The sequence below is a fragment of the Cylas formicarius genome, unplaced genomic scaffold, assembly GCF_029955315.1.
Source record: "Cylas formicarius isolate icCylForm1 unplaced genomic scaffold, icCylForm1.1 PGA_scaffold_8__14_contigs__length_24414737, whole genome shotgun sequence".
Lineage (NCBI taxonomy): Eukaryota > Metazoa > Arthropoda > Insecta > Coleoptera > Brentidae > Cylas > Cylas formicarius.
Window position 1 is genome coordinate 549,074 of NW_026844361.1, and position 17,325 is coordinate 566,398.

Consider the following 17,325-nt stretch of genomic DNA (forward strand, 5'->3'; position numbering starts at 1 on the left):
ACATTTTCTCGATGTCTGGCTTAAGAGCTCTCTTGTGAGTACGCATTCGGACAATAATATCAAATAAATCACTCTGCACCTTCGGTCCTAATATCTTCATTACTTATCCTTAAAAACTACATGATGCGGAATATAATATGACAGGGCAGGTTCATTTTTTTCCCTTTCACTTAAGCAAGTCATGTGACCCATTTTTTCATACTCCTGTAAAAAGGAAATATACCGAGCCTTTGTGTCGGGTGCCCTGGCTAGCTGCTTTTCAAGGAAATGTAAACGTTTAATCATTGTCGGCAGTGATTAACCTAATTCGACGTAAGAAAGAATCTTTCAGTGCTAAATTTAACTCGTATTGTCCATTTCGATTAACTCGCGTATTTTCACGGAAATGTTTTTCACAATCGAATTCCTCGTAAGATAATTTTGAATGTGGATTATCGACGTTTTCGAATTTCCAAAACTTTTCAGTTTGTCGACTTCACTTGTCAACATTAAGACAAAATTTACTATCCGATTTATTGTCAAGGCCGTTAAATTGCATTGGACCAGCTAACACTCATCCAAGTTTTGCATTTTGCAATACGGGATTTTTCTTTCCTAGTTTCATTTGACCATAATATAAATGTCACAAAATATAGTTGCCCCGAGTAAAACATCAATGCCTTGCCAGATATTAAAGCAATCGTTAGCTAAACGTAAATGGCTTGGACTACTTAGTCTGGTAACATCGAAAGAATATTGTGGTAAAGTATTACCTACTTAAGTTCCTTAGAATTATTCACATAATATATCAGTACCACTATCGCTATCATCGCCTGTTCTAATTATTAATTGTTCTATTTTATTTGCAATATGGATATACGATTGTTCTGCTTTTTTCTATATGTTTAACAGTATTTGCCCAACTTTGTAGAGGGATCCATTATATCTTGATCTCTTTCATCTACACTCGAGAAAATATCAGCATCACTTCTTTTTTTCCTCGCTGAAATGGGATTATTCACAATTTTCTATGCAGTTGATGTTGGAATTTTCGTCAATCTGGCCGTTTCTTCTAAAGATGCTTGTCTGCTGGCACTACGTTCAATGAGAGTCAAATAAACATTGTTTATAACTTTCTTAGTCTCAATAAAATAGTGTTTTTTACATTTGGGCGAGAGCATCTCTTGATACACTAGACTCGCACATATTTGGATAATTCGCACACGATTCAACACACGAAAAAGAATGATTACTAATAAACTTAAACTAAGTAGTATACCAAACCAAAGAATATTAAACACAGGTAGGTATAAAATTATTTTCTATTACGGACGACAATTTTACCTGAATTTAAATTCCGAAACTTTAGGTAATAATCTTGTTGCATTGTATGTTAATGACCACCCTTGGATAATCCCATTCAAAAACTTTCTTGTATCTATGAACAGACCATAATTCGGATGTTATCTGGTCGACAACTAGAAGTGGCAACAATGCGTGGTATTTATTGCCAGTAGAAATTAACCGCATATCCACTTGAAAACAGATGTTGGAGGGCGATCCGTTTATACCTGAAATTGACCAGTCCAAACGTTTCCCTGGTAACTTGTCGCTCAAAAAATTCTTTAGTATAAAAGTTAAGATTCACTTCCTGAATCTAATGGCGCCCGACAGGAAATAAATTTATTGTCGCGGTCAAGAACTTTAATAACAGCGGTGGTTAATACCAGTTTTTTATTTCGCAAATAAAAATTGGATTTTAAGGCGACGGTTTTGTTTTCGCTTATATTATCGATTTTAAGTTCATTGCTTTTGACATTTTCATTTATTTTGATTTTGAGTTTAAAGTGTTATGGTCATTTGACATGTCTTTCCCTTGCAATTATTCGCATGTGGCCGATTTGCAAGCAATTTGCGACACCTATATGTGACATGCGGGTCATTTTTACAAAAAGAGCATGAATTTAAATTTGGATTGGTTTGAATGGTTTTCGTGATTAGTTACAACACGAGAATGCGTTTTGTCCTTGCTAGAAGATTTACTGTCTATTGTTTCTAATAATTGACATTTATTTTTAAGAAAATTTAATAAACTTTCTAGCTTCGTGCTTTCTACATTGGTAGTGGAGGCCTCCCACTCTGCGAGTTCGAATATCTAATTTGCTTATTGTAACAAATATTATTGGAGTGTCCCAATGATTTACCGGTTCATTTAAATTTTGTAGCGCGCGAGTATTTCGCTGAATCGTATCGATTAACTTACGTGTTGCTACGTGCGATTCCCTAGGCACCAGAGCTAAATCAAAAAGATTTTTCATATGATTATGAATTAACATTTTTTTGTTCTCAAAACGCTCATTTAAAAGTTCAATCGTGACATCATAATTAGTTTCGCCTAACTCTAACGAGTGTAAGAGATGCTCAAATATGACTGCAAATAGTTGAAATTTTCGATGATCAAACGAACTTACCTGGTAAGTGAAGTTCGATCGTAATTATGTTACACCTCTTCGTAGAAATCAATATACGTAGTCCCCCTTCTAGTCGCTAGGTGGCACTACAGCTTTAAAGCAGAGCCAAAAAACTGTGGAATAACTTACCATGCACGGTATATTCGCCACCTATGGTCTTAACCTCATTCTATTTTAAAGCCCGTTTATAATAAATTTGTCAAAGGGCATTTTAGTACTGTTCAGAACAGTACATTGGGCGGGAATGGGTTATTTCTACGAAGAGGTGTAACATATAACTGCCTCTTAAAGCACTGGTCCTCTCAATAATATATTTGAAACCATACAAAGATTTTCATCTTCATATTTATGCAAAATTGAAAACAGGTCGAGTCTTATTTATAGCTGAAATCTTAATTTGATTCGTTATTCTAATTTCTAATTCATCTGGAAATGATTTTATGTTGACCAATTCTATAAGAGAGAGCGTTTGGACTCTATGTACAATCGTTAACTTCAGTAAGAAAACTAATTTAATTGTTTTAATGACAGTTAATTGCTTTAATGACAAGTCATTAGAACGTAACCCTTTTACAAAGCCAGGGCCCCAAGTGCTGTCATATCTTCGTTTACTTGGCCTTAAATGGCCTAAAATGAAGAGTAAGGAAATCTAATACAACCTAGGTGAGAAGTAATAACACTCCACTCCTCCTCCTTTCGTAGAAGCTCCAACAAAGTTTAAATGCATGCAGGTATTAAATGCCTCAAGGTAGCGCTCTGAACAGATGATAGAAAAATATCCAGCAAATCTTCTGGAATGCTTGCCTGACAAAATCCCTGCAGCCAGGATGACCTCTCCTGTCAAAAGAAGAAGGTAATTTGACTGGAATTAGAAAACAATAAATAACTACAACGCCTCCCATGAAAAATAGGAAACCAATGCTGGCTGTGCCCGTAAGGGATTACTGCGATCCCTGTAGCTCAATCAGCCTTGATTTTTCGTAAAACCCGTGGCAACAAGCAAAGCGGGGGGAAAACATAGAAGAAACTGTCGCTCCAAAACACAGTAAACGCGTCTTCATTAGATGCCTCCGGATCTGGAAACTAGGAAATAAACTTTCTGCATTTCTTACTTAGGCGAGAAGCAAACAGTTCGATTTATGGGAATCCCAATTTGCTTCTTATTTTAGCAAAAGCATTGTCCGAAAGGTACCATTCACCATCAAATTTCAAATTCGTGAATTCCTTATCCGCTTCAAAATTATCGGAAAATCGAATGTAAGATGCTTTAACCCATAACCTCCTTTCTTCACACCAACCCCAAGGCGCCTCGAAATTTCGTTTAAAACAGGAAATTTTACTCCCCCTATTCTATTTACATACAAAATAGCAGTTGTGTTATCAACCCTCAAAAGTGTCTCGCAGTTAGTCAAATAGGAGGCGAAGCATTAGAGACCAAATGAGGCCGCAGTTAATTCTAATGCCTTAATATGAAGCTGAGCTTCCCTAGGACTCCAAAGTTCTCTGGCACAATTCCCTTGGCATACAATTCCCCAACCCAAAGGAGTACCATCTGAGAAAATCTCAAGTTTGTAACATTGCTGCCTTACAGGGCATTCAGGATTCTGTAAACTTTTTGGCCACCATATAAAATCCCTCCGTAAAGTACAAGGAATTATCATCCAAGTATCATAATTATCGACAGAGTCTTGAAGGGTTAGATATTTGATTCTCTCAAAAATTCTTAGTATATACCCAACTGTAAGAAACTGCTGGGCAAACTGAAAACTAGCACACCACAAAGCTCGGCAAAGACTCTTATTTTGCAACGGTTCAAATTGCAAAACTTACTTAATCATCAGAAAAACAAGTGGTGGGATTCAAAAAAACAAAACCTAAAAATTTACGGGATTTCGAAGGATGAAAACATTTGGACGAGAAAGAGCAATGGACTGTAATTGTTTGTTTAATTGAAGCTAGAAATAACGGGGCAATTCAAAAAATAATATATCGATGTAACGAGACGAAAAATGACAATCTCTTTTCTTCTTGGCCTACCTTGATGTAGCTCTGGCTGTTGACCGGCACAATTTCGCAATACTTGACGGCACTCGAGATATTAAATCTGGCACGCGGAAAATGCTCTCACGTTGGTCTCTACCTGAGTCATACTAGTCCCGATCACAGCGGAGTACGACACCCAAGCGACATAGGATTTTTTCTGGCCGTATACCCAGTGAGATTGTCACCAAAATACGCGGAGAATATAACCGCAGCAATTAATTAAAAGAAAACCAATTTCAATTTGCTCGATATAAAAATTCCCCAATTACAAAAATTAAAGAGGAAAAATAAAACAAAACAATTCCGACTGGACGGAACATACCGCCCACCTAAAATGGCAACATTTTATTAATGAATCCAAAAAAAAGAAAATAATTAACAAAAACCGTAATAACAATTCCGATACCCACGCGAATTCTAAGCTTAAAATTAAAAATTAATATATTGGAAAACATTAATAACTAATATATTGGCAAAGGACAAACCTTTAAAACTGGGCGTTTGAGCATACCCTTTGCCGTCTTAATAGAGACTACTCTCACCACTCCGTCCGTACCCGGATGGACTTCAGTTACGCGCCCCAAATGCCAAGCCAATGGAGGAGAGAGATTTTCTTTAATTAACACCAGGGTGTCAATTTTAATATCAGTGGAGGGATCATACCACTTGGATTTTTGGTTAAGGGTGTGAAGATACTCACGATGCCACCTTTTCCAAAAATTCTGATGCATGCGCTGTAATAACCGCCAACGCGAGAGTCTTCCCAATTTAACTTCGGTTAAATCTGATTCAATAAATGTGTTAAGAGGTTGAAGATTTAGAAAATGACTAGGAGTTAGAACGCTTAGATCGTTAGGGTCGGAACTAACAGGGCACAATGGCCTAGAATTTAGAATCGCTTCAATTGCGGTCAGAACTGTGATGAACTCTTCGTAGGTTAAAATATGGGTTCCTACTACCCGAACAATATAGGTTTTCACTGACTTGATGTTACTCTCCCAAATTCCACCGAAAGTTGGCGCCGAAGGAGGGTTAAAGTGCCACCTTATGCCTTCTCGTGTGGAAGCATTATGCATCTTTTGAGCGAGTTGTTTGGCGGCTCCAATAAAATTAGTGCCACAATCACTGTAGATGTCCGTGACAAGACCACGCCGAGAAATAAACCGTCTTAACGCCGCAAGGAATGCATCGGTGGACAATTCAGTAGCGAGTTCTAAATGCAGAGCCTTGGTGGCCAAGCATACGAAAAGACAAATATAAGCCTTATAACTTTTCGAGCTTCGCATTTTGCCCATCGTTACTTGGAATGGACCACCGAAATCAACCCCACATTTGGTGAAGCATTTTATTTCATTTACTCGCACTGCAGGTAAGTTACCCATTACCGGAGGAGAAGAACAGGGGTTACTTTTAAAACAACGAACGCCAGAAGAGATGACCTTTCGTATCACTGTTTTAGAGGACGGGATCCAATATCTTTGGCTAAGTAAATATTGGGTAGTTTGTAGCCCAACGTGTAAGTACTTAACATGTGTATGCTCCACAATCAAACGAGTCAGCCTATGATCACTTGGAAGTAAACACTGGTGTTTATTACTATATGGAATAGAAGAGTGATGTAAACGTCCGCCCACCCTGAGAATACCATCTTGGTCAAGAAAGGGAGTGAGCTTGCGAAAATATTTCGGGAAGGACTTCAAATTATACGAGTCTTTTTTAGAGAGTGCAGTTATTTCCTTGTTATAATAAAATCTTTGAATTTGCTTGATTAAAATTAAGAGGGCTTGGTCGAGTTCAGATAGAGAAAAACATTCATTTAGCAACAGCGTTGGATTTTTAGTCTTTGAGATGAAGCGCATTATGTAAGCGAAAATGCGATTCAATTTTGATAAAGAGGAGAACCGGTCTATTAGGTTATCCCAGCAACATCTCTCTGTAGTCGAAATAGTAAGAGTCGCCTTTCGTCTTTCTAATGTCACTTTGTTGATCTTTAGAGACTCGTTTGACCAAGGGTCACAATGGGAAGTTAGGAATGACGGTCCCGCCCACCATTTTTCTAAGTGGAGTAATTCGCAGGGTACAATGCCGCGGGTAGCACAGTCAGCAGGATTTTCTTGTGTAGACACATGAGACCATTGACTAGGAGATACCTTTTCCTGAATATGGGTAACCCTGTTGCTAACAAATGTTGCCCACTTATGGGGTGAAGATTGAATCCACGAAAGCGTAACAGTTGAATCAGACCATGCGAAGACTGAGCTGATGGGTAACATATTTCGATACGACCGCATCACAATTTCGATCAAATCTGCTAAAAGTACAGCCGAGCATAGCTCTAAACGAGGAATTGAAATTTTCTTGAGTGGGGCTATTCTTGATTTGGCACACAAGAAGAAAGTTTTTGCTTGGTTACCTAGCACCGCTCGTATATAAATTACAGCGGCGTAGGCACTTCCAGAACTATCACAGAATCCATGTAATTCGCAGAATTTCACGTTATCGAAGGTAAGCTTTCGAAGAATAGATAAAGAGGACAAGAATGGCAGATTCTCCTTGTATAAGGCCCAAGCGGACGACACCGACTCTGGAGCCAGTTCGTCCCATTCTATTCCAGAAGACCATAGTTTTTGAATTAGTAATTTGATAAAGACAGTAACGGGAGCTAAGAACCCGAGAGGATCGAATATTCGTGCCAAATCCGACAGTAAGTTACGTTTAGTACATGCATGCTGTCTGGGATCAATTTTATAAGTAAATGTATCTGAGGTGGGACACCATTGCAGACCCAAAATTTTAATAGTTTGATCACTTTCTTTGTCTAGCGAAACCGGAACTTGGGAGAGCGATTTATCTAAATTGGAAATAAGAAGGGGATTATTACTACCCCATTTCCGGAGTTGAAAACCCCCTAAGGCAAGGAGATCGATCAATTCCTTTTGAAGGCTCAAAGCTGCTTCGACAGAATCAGCACCTGATAATATGTCATCAACATAAACGTTGGTTTTTATAACCTTTGAAGCTCGAGGAAATTAATCTTCGTGGTCCTGAGCCAATTGGATTAAAGTTCTAATGGCATGAAAGGGGGAGGAAGAGATTCCGTAAGTGACAGTATTAAGCCTATAATCTTGAATAGGATCGTCTTTGGAGAATCTGAAGACAATCCGCTGATAATCTCTGTGAGGTTCCGACATCAGTATCTGCCTAAACATCTGCTTTATATCGGCCGTAATAACGACAGAGTGAGTGCGAAATTGGAGGAGTAGAGAGAATATATCTTGTTGAAGTTTGGGTCCAACTAGCAAACAGTCGTTAAGAGATAAGTTATTAGCCGCCTTTGCCGAAGCGTCAAAGACAACGCGAAGTTTAGTAGTTACACTTTCAGGTCTAAGTATACAATGGTGAGGTATATAGTATTGATGATTAGTATGTGGCAAAGGTTTAACAAGTTCCATATGACCGGAATACAAATAATCATGCATGAATAGGTTATATTCTTTGCGGAGTTCTGGATTATGCAAGAGTCGTCGTTCAAGTGAATAAAACCTACGTAAGGCAATGTCTCTTGAATGATCGAATACCGGTAGAGAAGAGAATTTAAACGGGAGATGAAGAATGTATCGACCAGTATTATCTCGAGAGTAAGTTGCAACGAAGATTTTTTCTGCAGCCAGATCTTCAGGGGAGTGGGCGTTTATTTGAGGAATCTGTTCGAGATGCCAGAATTTATTAACAACCTCTTCGAGTGAAAGTGTAGAGGTGCAACAAAGGGTATTGTTTGAGAGAGTTGGTGGTGATTTTGGTACTCGACCTGTAATAATCCAACCCAGATGTGTATTAATAGCCACAGGTTCATTGATAGAGTGAGAAATAGAGCCTTCCTTAAAGAGAAATCCAAATGCATCGCAACCAAGAAGCATGTCAATGGGACTTGAAATATTAAATTTATCATCGGCAAGGTCTAAGTGGGAAAATTTACTAAAGCTAACATCCGGTAAATCAGAGCTGGGCATGTTATCACAAATTTGGGGTATAACTGCAAAATCAAGGGTTATTCGGGTTTCACTGGACATTCGAGGGATAAACGTGCAAGTAACCTCTAGAGAAACGTTCGAGGTGGTATTTCCTAAGCCTTTTACAAAAAGTGAGAGAGGCTTTCGAGTAAGTCCAAGCCTATTAGAACATTTAGATGTTATAAAGTTCACTTGACTGCCACTATCAAGTAAAGCTCGAACAGGTCTGTAGTAACCAAGCGAGTCTAAAACTTTGATTTGAGCGGTAGCTAGAAGAACTGAAGAATCTCTACCATCAGGGCTAGAATCAATGTTCGTTAAAGCAACTGACTGTGTTCCTCCATCACATTTGTTAATAAAATTATTTGAACTGGTAGAAGGATTATGATCAGGGCTGCGCTGTTTATCATGATGTAATAAAGTATGATGTGGCTTTGAGCATTTTCTACAACGTACACGAGATGAGCATTTGAATGCTGTATGTTTTAAACCTAGGCAATTAGTGCACCAGTTTTTGATCTTTACCAACTTATATCTGTTAGTAGAATCCTTTTCTAAAAACTCTGGGCAACTTTAAATTAAATGGCCTCGTTTATGACAAACTGGACAAATGGAGGAGTCAGAATTTAAAAGAAAGGTTCTTTTCTGCGATTTAGAGGGTTTTTCCTTTTCCGTTATCTTGGAATCAGAAGAGCAGGCGACAGTATCTAGAGCAACGCATTGCTTTTTGAGAAAGTTTAACAAAACTTCAAAATGTTTGTTTTTGTAGTTAATATCATCTAAAGAGTTACCGCATTCCAGCTCAAATCGAGTTGCAGTGCTTGAATCTAAACGATCGAATAGCATGTAAAAGAGAACAAAGTCCCACTGTTTAGTAGGATGACCTAAGTAGTCGAGGGCTGATAAATGTTCGGAAAATTTATCTAATAATGACTGCAGGGCCTTCACGTCCGTTTCACTCTCGAGGGGTTTTATTTTTTCTATTTCACGCCAATGACTGACAGAAATCAAGCGAGAGTTCTCATAGCGCTCAGTCAATGTCTTATAAGCAATGATATAGTTACCTTCAGTTAAAAGATTGCACTGTACAATGCTCAATGGGGGCCCTTCTAAGGAATTTATGAGGTATGTAAACTTTTCAACATTTGAAAGAGTTAAGTTATTGTGAATCATAGAATTAAATAGGTCGATGAATGTCTTCCAATTGCGCAATGAACCATCAAATATTTTCAATTCTAATTTAGGCAGCTTGATGTGACTTGGAGTACTGGGGTTAATTTTAGTACCATCAAACAATTGGGAATAAGTAGCGGCAATCTTGTAATATGTGTCATCAAAAACTTTCCTAATATGTCTCTGTTCGTCCAGGTCATTATCATCAACCGTTGCCAAAATATTTAAAATAGCTGCATGTTGGGTTTCAAAGTCCGTAAGGATAGCTGGTAAATGCATATAACGAACCTTGAACTCCATGTGAATTGCATTATCTGTTAAAGCTCGAGTAGCCACTGCGAACATTTCGTTCAAACGACTAGAAGCATTATCTCTTTGAGCTATCAAACCTTTTTTATCGCTCATTTTTTGTTTTTAAGCAAAGCAATAAATGTGAAGGAAAAATTGATTATATCAATTACGGTCAGCTAATTGAGCCAAAATACAACAAGCTGAACTCAACAATTTCCTATAATGATCACAATAATAATAATCAATAAATAAATAAATTTAAAATATTTTAGTTAGTAGTGGACGATAGGCACTCCTATATAAATGCTTGCAAACACCGGTGAGACGGGGGTGACGGGGGGAGAGAGCGAGAGTAGAGTGGCGTGTAAATTTTTTGATTAACGAGCTAATATTTAAATTAGAGTATTTGAGAGAATATTTAAAGAATGCGATAATTAAATGCTAAACAAAAAATATACAACACCGAAATAATAATCTTCCTTATGCGACAAAAATATTTTGAAAATACCAATATATTTTTTGCGAGTATGCAGTGCCGAAAATAGCGCGATCGATCGTTAGATGCGACGGCGACGCACAGTGGAACGAAAGATACGATTTTCCGGACATGAGTCAACCGTTCGCTTAAAAAAATATTTCTGATTATTTTGAACATTTTTATTCATAAATTTATTTAATTTTCACAAATATATATAAATGTTTATACGGGATGATAAATTCGCTATGGCAAAATCCAAAAATTATATTTGAAAATAGGGTAAGTTAAATATATTTAAAAAATTTTAAACTAACTAGAATTTTAATAAATATTTAAAAGTTAATAAAAATTAACGGAAAATAAGTAACTAACTAAATATAATATTACTTTAATAATTCATTTAACATATGCCAATATGAAACACTATTTTATTTGAGAAGGCTTTTGACCTCTAGCGGCAAGCACGATTTTCTTTCGTAGCCATTGTTAGATAAATGTGATATATATGGATCAGACCAAAGTAATAAATTGTGTAATATATCTTCATTTGTAGCCCTCCTATTGGTCTTTCTTGCATGAAACTCCCTGACGTTTCTGAATTCTTTATGTCTAGCTTCGGAGGCTTCTTCTGAGAGCTTTCCAATTGGTACCACAAAATTTCTTATAATATCTGCTCCGTGAACTAGAATTTTATGGACTGAAGGGGGCATGTAATACCAGTCGTAAAGAGAAACATATAACTTAGCTGTCTGGGCTGTATAGAGATCAAATTTTAAAGGGCATATTTCTTCGGTACATGAAAGGGTTTGCAGGATTATTTTAATCCTTTCAAGCAATGTAAAATCGATGCCTATTATTTTAGAAGTTGTGGAACAGTCGGAAAAAAACTTTCTTGCCGCGTTTCCATCATTCGTGGTACCAACCCCTTGTTTTACCACATCAACTAAAATACCTAATTCATTTCTTAAGTGTTCCTGTATTCTGGCCTTCCTTGTAGCTTTTAAATTTTTATGCTCTGTAGTAGTACACGACCATCTCTTAAAATCTGAATTGTACGAAATATGCAACATCCATTCCATGCATCTAATCCAAGCATGCAAGCTCGAAATACCAAAAGAATAACATGTTTCGTCCGGTTGTTTTTGATAAATTTTGTTTAAGATATTAGTCTCTTTTGGTTTAGCTCCACAAATATAACAACACATAGAAGATGTATTTGTAAGGGTATTACATATTTTACCATCTATCATAGCAAAAAGTAATTTGTGCCCTATTAGCCCGAATTTTGTTTGGGTGGCTTGAAGATTCTCAATTTCTTTGTCAATTAATTTTTTTTCTTTTCTTATTACCTCTGGGGTTTCATGAACAAATGTAAATCTTAGTGGACGGCAATAACGAGTCGAAGATGGTCCTTTATTTTCCCAAATAATAGTGTCGTTTTTTACATTGTACAGTTTTATGGGTACCAAACTGGAAATAAAAATGCTCGAATCTTCACCTGAAGTTAGCTTTTGCTTATAAGTACTTTGCCCGGATGCGCCATCAAAACCCCATTTACTAACTAAAATAATATCATTGCTAGACGTAACACATTCCACAGTTTTCAATATCCTTAAAAGGGTATGGTCTAAAAGAGCCTGAAGTTTAACAGATGCTGATACCTCTGTTATAGTGATATATTCTTTGGGTGGATAAGATTCTAATTTAGTCTGTTGTATGGCATAGTATGAAGGAAAATGGTTCATATTTTCGAGGATTAAGGATTGTCGTAGAGTATTGTATTGGTGTTTTGACATCTTTGAATTAACACGCTTTTTCTCCCGAAATATTTTTAACACTGTGCCTGCTAGTCTGGCAAAATTCTCTTACTTCTTTGGCTTGGCTTGGGTTTTCCATGAGATATTCTATGACCTATAAATAAGAAATACACCTTTGTAGGGACCTAAGAGTTTGACAGTTGGCATTATTATTATTTTTGACTAAGAAAAGGAATTATTACAATTTTATTAAAAAGACGTGCTTATTATAGTTTGCAGATACATTTAAACATTTCGCTAAAATATTTTTAATATTTAACGATAGCATTTTGCTATAGTAAAGTGCTTATTTTTGGGCCCTAAGATCCAAATAGGTATGTAATAAAATATTAAGGTGTCCTATTTAAAAACGCCCTGTATATAGGAAAGTAACAATTTTTAAAATATCAAATAATTAAAGGAAATAAGATGGAAAATTAGGCCTGTATTTTTAATAGGCCTTTTTGATATTTATGAGGGTCTGTAAAAGCTGAACGGTTCGACTTAGCGCAAAACCGCTTGCACTTTGCTATCTTAACTTTTTATGAGCTATCGTTTGTAATCAAAAACAAAAACTTGTAAAAAAATAAAAAAATTTAAGGAAAATCTGAAAAAAAAAATTTCGCCTATTCCTTTCCAGAAATTTTCATAGGACACTCACCGTAAATAACCCTATATAATAATATTATTATCGTTGGTTATAGTTACCTTTGCAAAATCCGTATATCCTTCAGAACGTAGGTTTGTTTTGGCTGCAAAAAGTAACCCGTAGGATGAATATTGATCGCTAATGTCTTTCGTTTTCCTCCTTTTATGTCTTGCACTTAAGTCCTGCAAATCAGAGAACGATTTTCTCTTTTCTAATTGGATTTCCTTTTCTTCAATATCAGGTTCATTAAGCGAATTTAACATTTCTTCTCTTACAATTTCTGGGATATCGAAATTTTTTTTCAACCAGTTGGAATTTTTTGAAAAAAAGCGATTATTATTGTAACTGCTTTTAATATATCTTTCCTTCAATTTAAAACAAAACTTTCGTAAAGTCTCTTTTAACTCCAATTTAGCACCACTCGATAAAGCCTTGTTGATATTATCTAGCACTATTTCATAAAGGTAATTATAATCGCTAAAGTCTGTTTTATTTTGTAGGAGAAAATTGCAAAAATCTTTGTTAGTAAATTCCATTTTTAAAACTAAATTACATCAATAATAACATAAACGTCAAAATATTGTTGCAACTCGAGGCGTCATGCGTCACTTATTTTGTGCATGGCATGCTTAAATTCGATGTAGATAGGACGGTCGGATCCCGTCGGATCAGTCGGACTCGAATTTGTTTTGTATAAAATATTCAAAATGATAATATTTTAATATAAACGCGGGCATGTCTGGGCATTTTACTTACGGTTACTCTAAACTGGAAAGTTAAAAAAAAAAAAAATACTGTCAGTTCGGGAACAATAAAAAAAACTTTATATCATTCAAATGTTTAGGTTCTTAGTCTTAGATTATTTTATATGTAATAGAGTTCCGATTATCGCATCTTAGTGGTCTTTCTTCTATAAGCTATAAAAAACATAAGTATATTTAACTATTCCGCTTTCTTTATAGGCTTATTTAGGATAATTAAGTAACGAAGTTTAAAAGCAAATATTTGTTGTAAATTTTTGATTTGAAAAAATAATTTCTTTGATTTAAATCAGAAAAGTGCTGTAGATTAAAATACGTAATATGTCTTTGTAATATTTGATCGTTCAGTTTTAACCAGTACGTCCGAAGTTTGTACAGGCTCGTTCCACTGTGCGACGTCTAGGTTAAATCGGTGCGAGTTCGGTACCTGTCCGAATGGAACCACAAAAAATCTCAAATTTTTAAATTCTGTTCCTTTTGAAACGAGCAAACTGAAATTTGGCTACGTTATTTTCGCGATTAATTAAATATCCGTGATCGATTGGACCAAAAAATGGACGAGAAAGAGCAATGGACTGTAATTGTTTGTTTAATTGAAGCTAGAAATAACGGGGCAATTGAAAAAATAATATATCGATGTAACGAGACGAAAAATGACAATCTCTTTTCTTCTTGGCCTACCTTGATGTAGCTCTGGCTGTTGACCGGCACAATTTCGCAATACTTGACGGCACTCGAGATATTAATTCTGGCACGCGGAAAATGCTCTCACGTTGGTCTCTACCTGAGTCGTACTAGTCCCGATCACAGCGAAGTACGAAACCCAAGCGACATACGAGTTTTTCTGGCCATATACCCAGTGAGATTGTCACCAAAATACGCGGAGAATATAACCGCAGCAATTAATTAAAAGAAAACCAATTTCAATTTGCTCGATATAAAAATTCCCCAATTACAAAAATTAAAGAGGAAAAATAAAACAAAACAATTCCGACTGGACGGAACAACATTCTTCTCATAATTAATAACAAAACCCAACCTAATCAGTGTATTGCAAGTTACTTGAACATTTTTTAAGGCTAGCTAACCAAATAGTAAAGTTAACTAAATAAACTATTGAGGGAAAAGTCTTGGCAGGGAGATAAGAAACCACAGATTTCATTAATTCTGTAAAGACCCACGGGGCGGTGCATAAACCAAAGGGTAACACGTTAAACTGATAACAGAGAGCATCAAAATAAAATCTTAGAAAATTCTTTTGATTTTCAATTATTGGGACTAGAAAGTAAGCTTCTTTCAAGTCCAGAGTGGTCATAAAGGATTTCCTTGTGAAGAGTGTTTCTACAAATTTTCTGTCTTCAAGTTAAAAATGACAAGTGTCAATAAAAGCATTCAGTTTCTTTAAATTTAAAACTAATCAAACCATCCCATTTTGAAACCAAAAAGATCTGTGAAATAAATTGATTCTTACAAGGTTCGCAACCTGCAATTGCACTATCTCTACCAGGTGTTTGACCACATTACAAATTGAATCTTTTTCTTGTTGGGACCAAACAGGATCTGTCGTAATGAAGTCCTGTATAACTGGCCTCGCAAATGGAATTATATATCCATCTAACTGTGCATCTTGAGTTATAGAGTTCCAAATGTCCCGAAACTCGTGCAATCTTTCAACAAAAGTACTTACTATTTTTTCCTGGGGACACAACTCCTCCCCCTTTCCTCTCGAACCTTCCTGTATTCCGTCTCTTGAGGGTACAATGACTTTCACCCACTTCAGCCTTGGAACTTCCGGGAACGAAGTGGGACGGTCGAGTTTAAATTCGTATGCTATAAAAGCCTTGTTCTGTAATCTGCAGCTAATCTGATTGATTTGAGCCTATCGGCCAATCCTCTCCAAATAAACAAGAGTGCAAAGAAGCATCAACAAGCACTTCCTTCATACAAGGCTGCATTTCATTTGAGACCAGCGAAAGGCTTAACGCGGCTGAACTTCTATATACTGAACCTAAATGGTGTATTTTGCTTAAAACAAATATTGCATTACTCAACGTTTCGATGAGAAGTAAGTACTACTCATCCTTAACAGGTTTCAAAAGCAAGGTCGAGAGCGCCCTAGCAACCACCATCAAAGCAGCCCTTGTTGCAGTCAGTCTCTCATCCCTTTTCTTTCCACCTTTGTTGATGGCAGATTTCATCTGCACATTCAATTTAGGAGAGTTATTGAGCCGGCAATTCTTCGGCACAGGATATTAACGCAAAAGGTCACTGAGACAATCTTCGTCGGACACACCGGATTTCAAAAAGGTATTAATCTGCCTTGCCAAAATGTCATGACACGTGAAACTTTGTGTTGGGACTATCGACCCCATAGCTTAAAGGCCATTTTGCTCTAAATCCGTCTCAAGGGGCTCAACAATGACATCAGAATTAATCGAAGGGCCTGAAAAATATACTTACGTTGGAGTAAGTGCATTCCAACAGCCATAAAAAATTGTTCATTATGTCCCAGTATCCCAGGCGCCTCATCCATAGCCGGACGAGCCAGAAAACTCTATTTTTTCGATGTCGAAAAAATATAAAACCATATGTATGGCCAACCCCCTCACAAAAGGATTGCTTCCAATTGTGAAACACTTACATACGACTGCTGTCGTATAAGTGGGAAAGATGGGGGTCTTTCGAGTTCTGGGGATTCCGATCGGAACTCGGACGATGAAGAAATCGTCTCCCAATTGTGAGAAAATCTCGTTGATGGGAACCACGCCACTAGCGATTATGTAATCGCGGACGGAAAGATTTAATCTTTCGTCATAGGTAGGCTCTTTCTTCATCCGATAAGGAATAACGTAAATCTAACTTGTACTTCTCCATTTAACTTCCAAAAACGCTGAAAAAAGCTGAAAACACCGACGCCGAATAAAAATGACCATGTGCCATCATGGTAACTTATTCCACAGTTTTTTGGCTCTGCTTTAAAGCTGTGGTGCCACCTAGCGACTAGAAGGGGCACTACGTATATTGATTTCATAGAAGAGGTGTAACATAATTGGCTATGACTGACTCATATCTTTTGAAAAATAGCATCCAACGCTCCTAAGAGACCGAGAAAAATGGAACATTCCTTGTTGGTAAATTAGGAAGTACATTATTAGAATTGCTTGTTTGTTGAATTCGACTTTCGGTTTGTCTGTTTGCCATCGCAAGCTTTTCTAGTAACTCTTATAAGCTGTATAAGCTTTAGCAACTACCCTGAAATAGTTTTTTTCAAATTCACATGTTTCTTCTATCTCTTTTACGCGTAATTTTAATTCGGACAAAGATGTTTCTTGTTGCTCAAATTGGGAAATTCGCGACTCGAATTTTGTTAGAATACTTCTTTTATTTATGAGAGATTTCGCATTTACCGATTCGTTAGCTTCCGTCATTGTTCTCGAAGTTTAATACTGCGCACGTACAAATACGAATGACAAACTAATAAATTGAAAATATTCGAGAGTAAAATGGAATTTTTGGAAAATGGCGCTTGCTCTTGTCGACACCTGCCGTCTGCTGGTTGCCAACCGCTGTACTTGCTTCATTCCTATTCCATGTGCTTTCGCAGGGACTTTTAATGGTTGTCTTCTCCACTCGCTGGGACTAGAAAACTTCTAAACGATATTCTATCCGGTTTC

General features: G+C 36.7%; 1 protein-coding gene across 1 annotated transcript; it reads right to left on the bottom strand.

Annotated features, from left to right (window-relative positions):
* Nucleotides 1–10,760: 10,760 nt before the first annotated feature.
* On the bottom strand, nt 10,761–17,269 carry LOC132706673 (uncharacterized). The gene is made up of 3 exons (XM_060678150.1): nt 15,339–17,269; nt 12,950–13,072; nt 10,761–12,356 (listed from the first exon to the last, which is right to left on the bottom strand). The coding sequence occupies exon 3, from the start codon at nt 12,239–12,241 to the stop codon at nt 10,874–10,876; it is 1,368 nt and encodes a 455-aa protein (XP_060534133.1). The 5' UTR covers nt 12,242–12,356; nt 12,950–13,072; nt 15,339–17,269; the 3' UTR covers nt 10,761–10,873.
* Nucleotides 17,270–17,325: the final 56 nt, after the last annotated feature.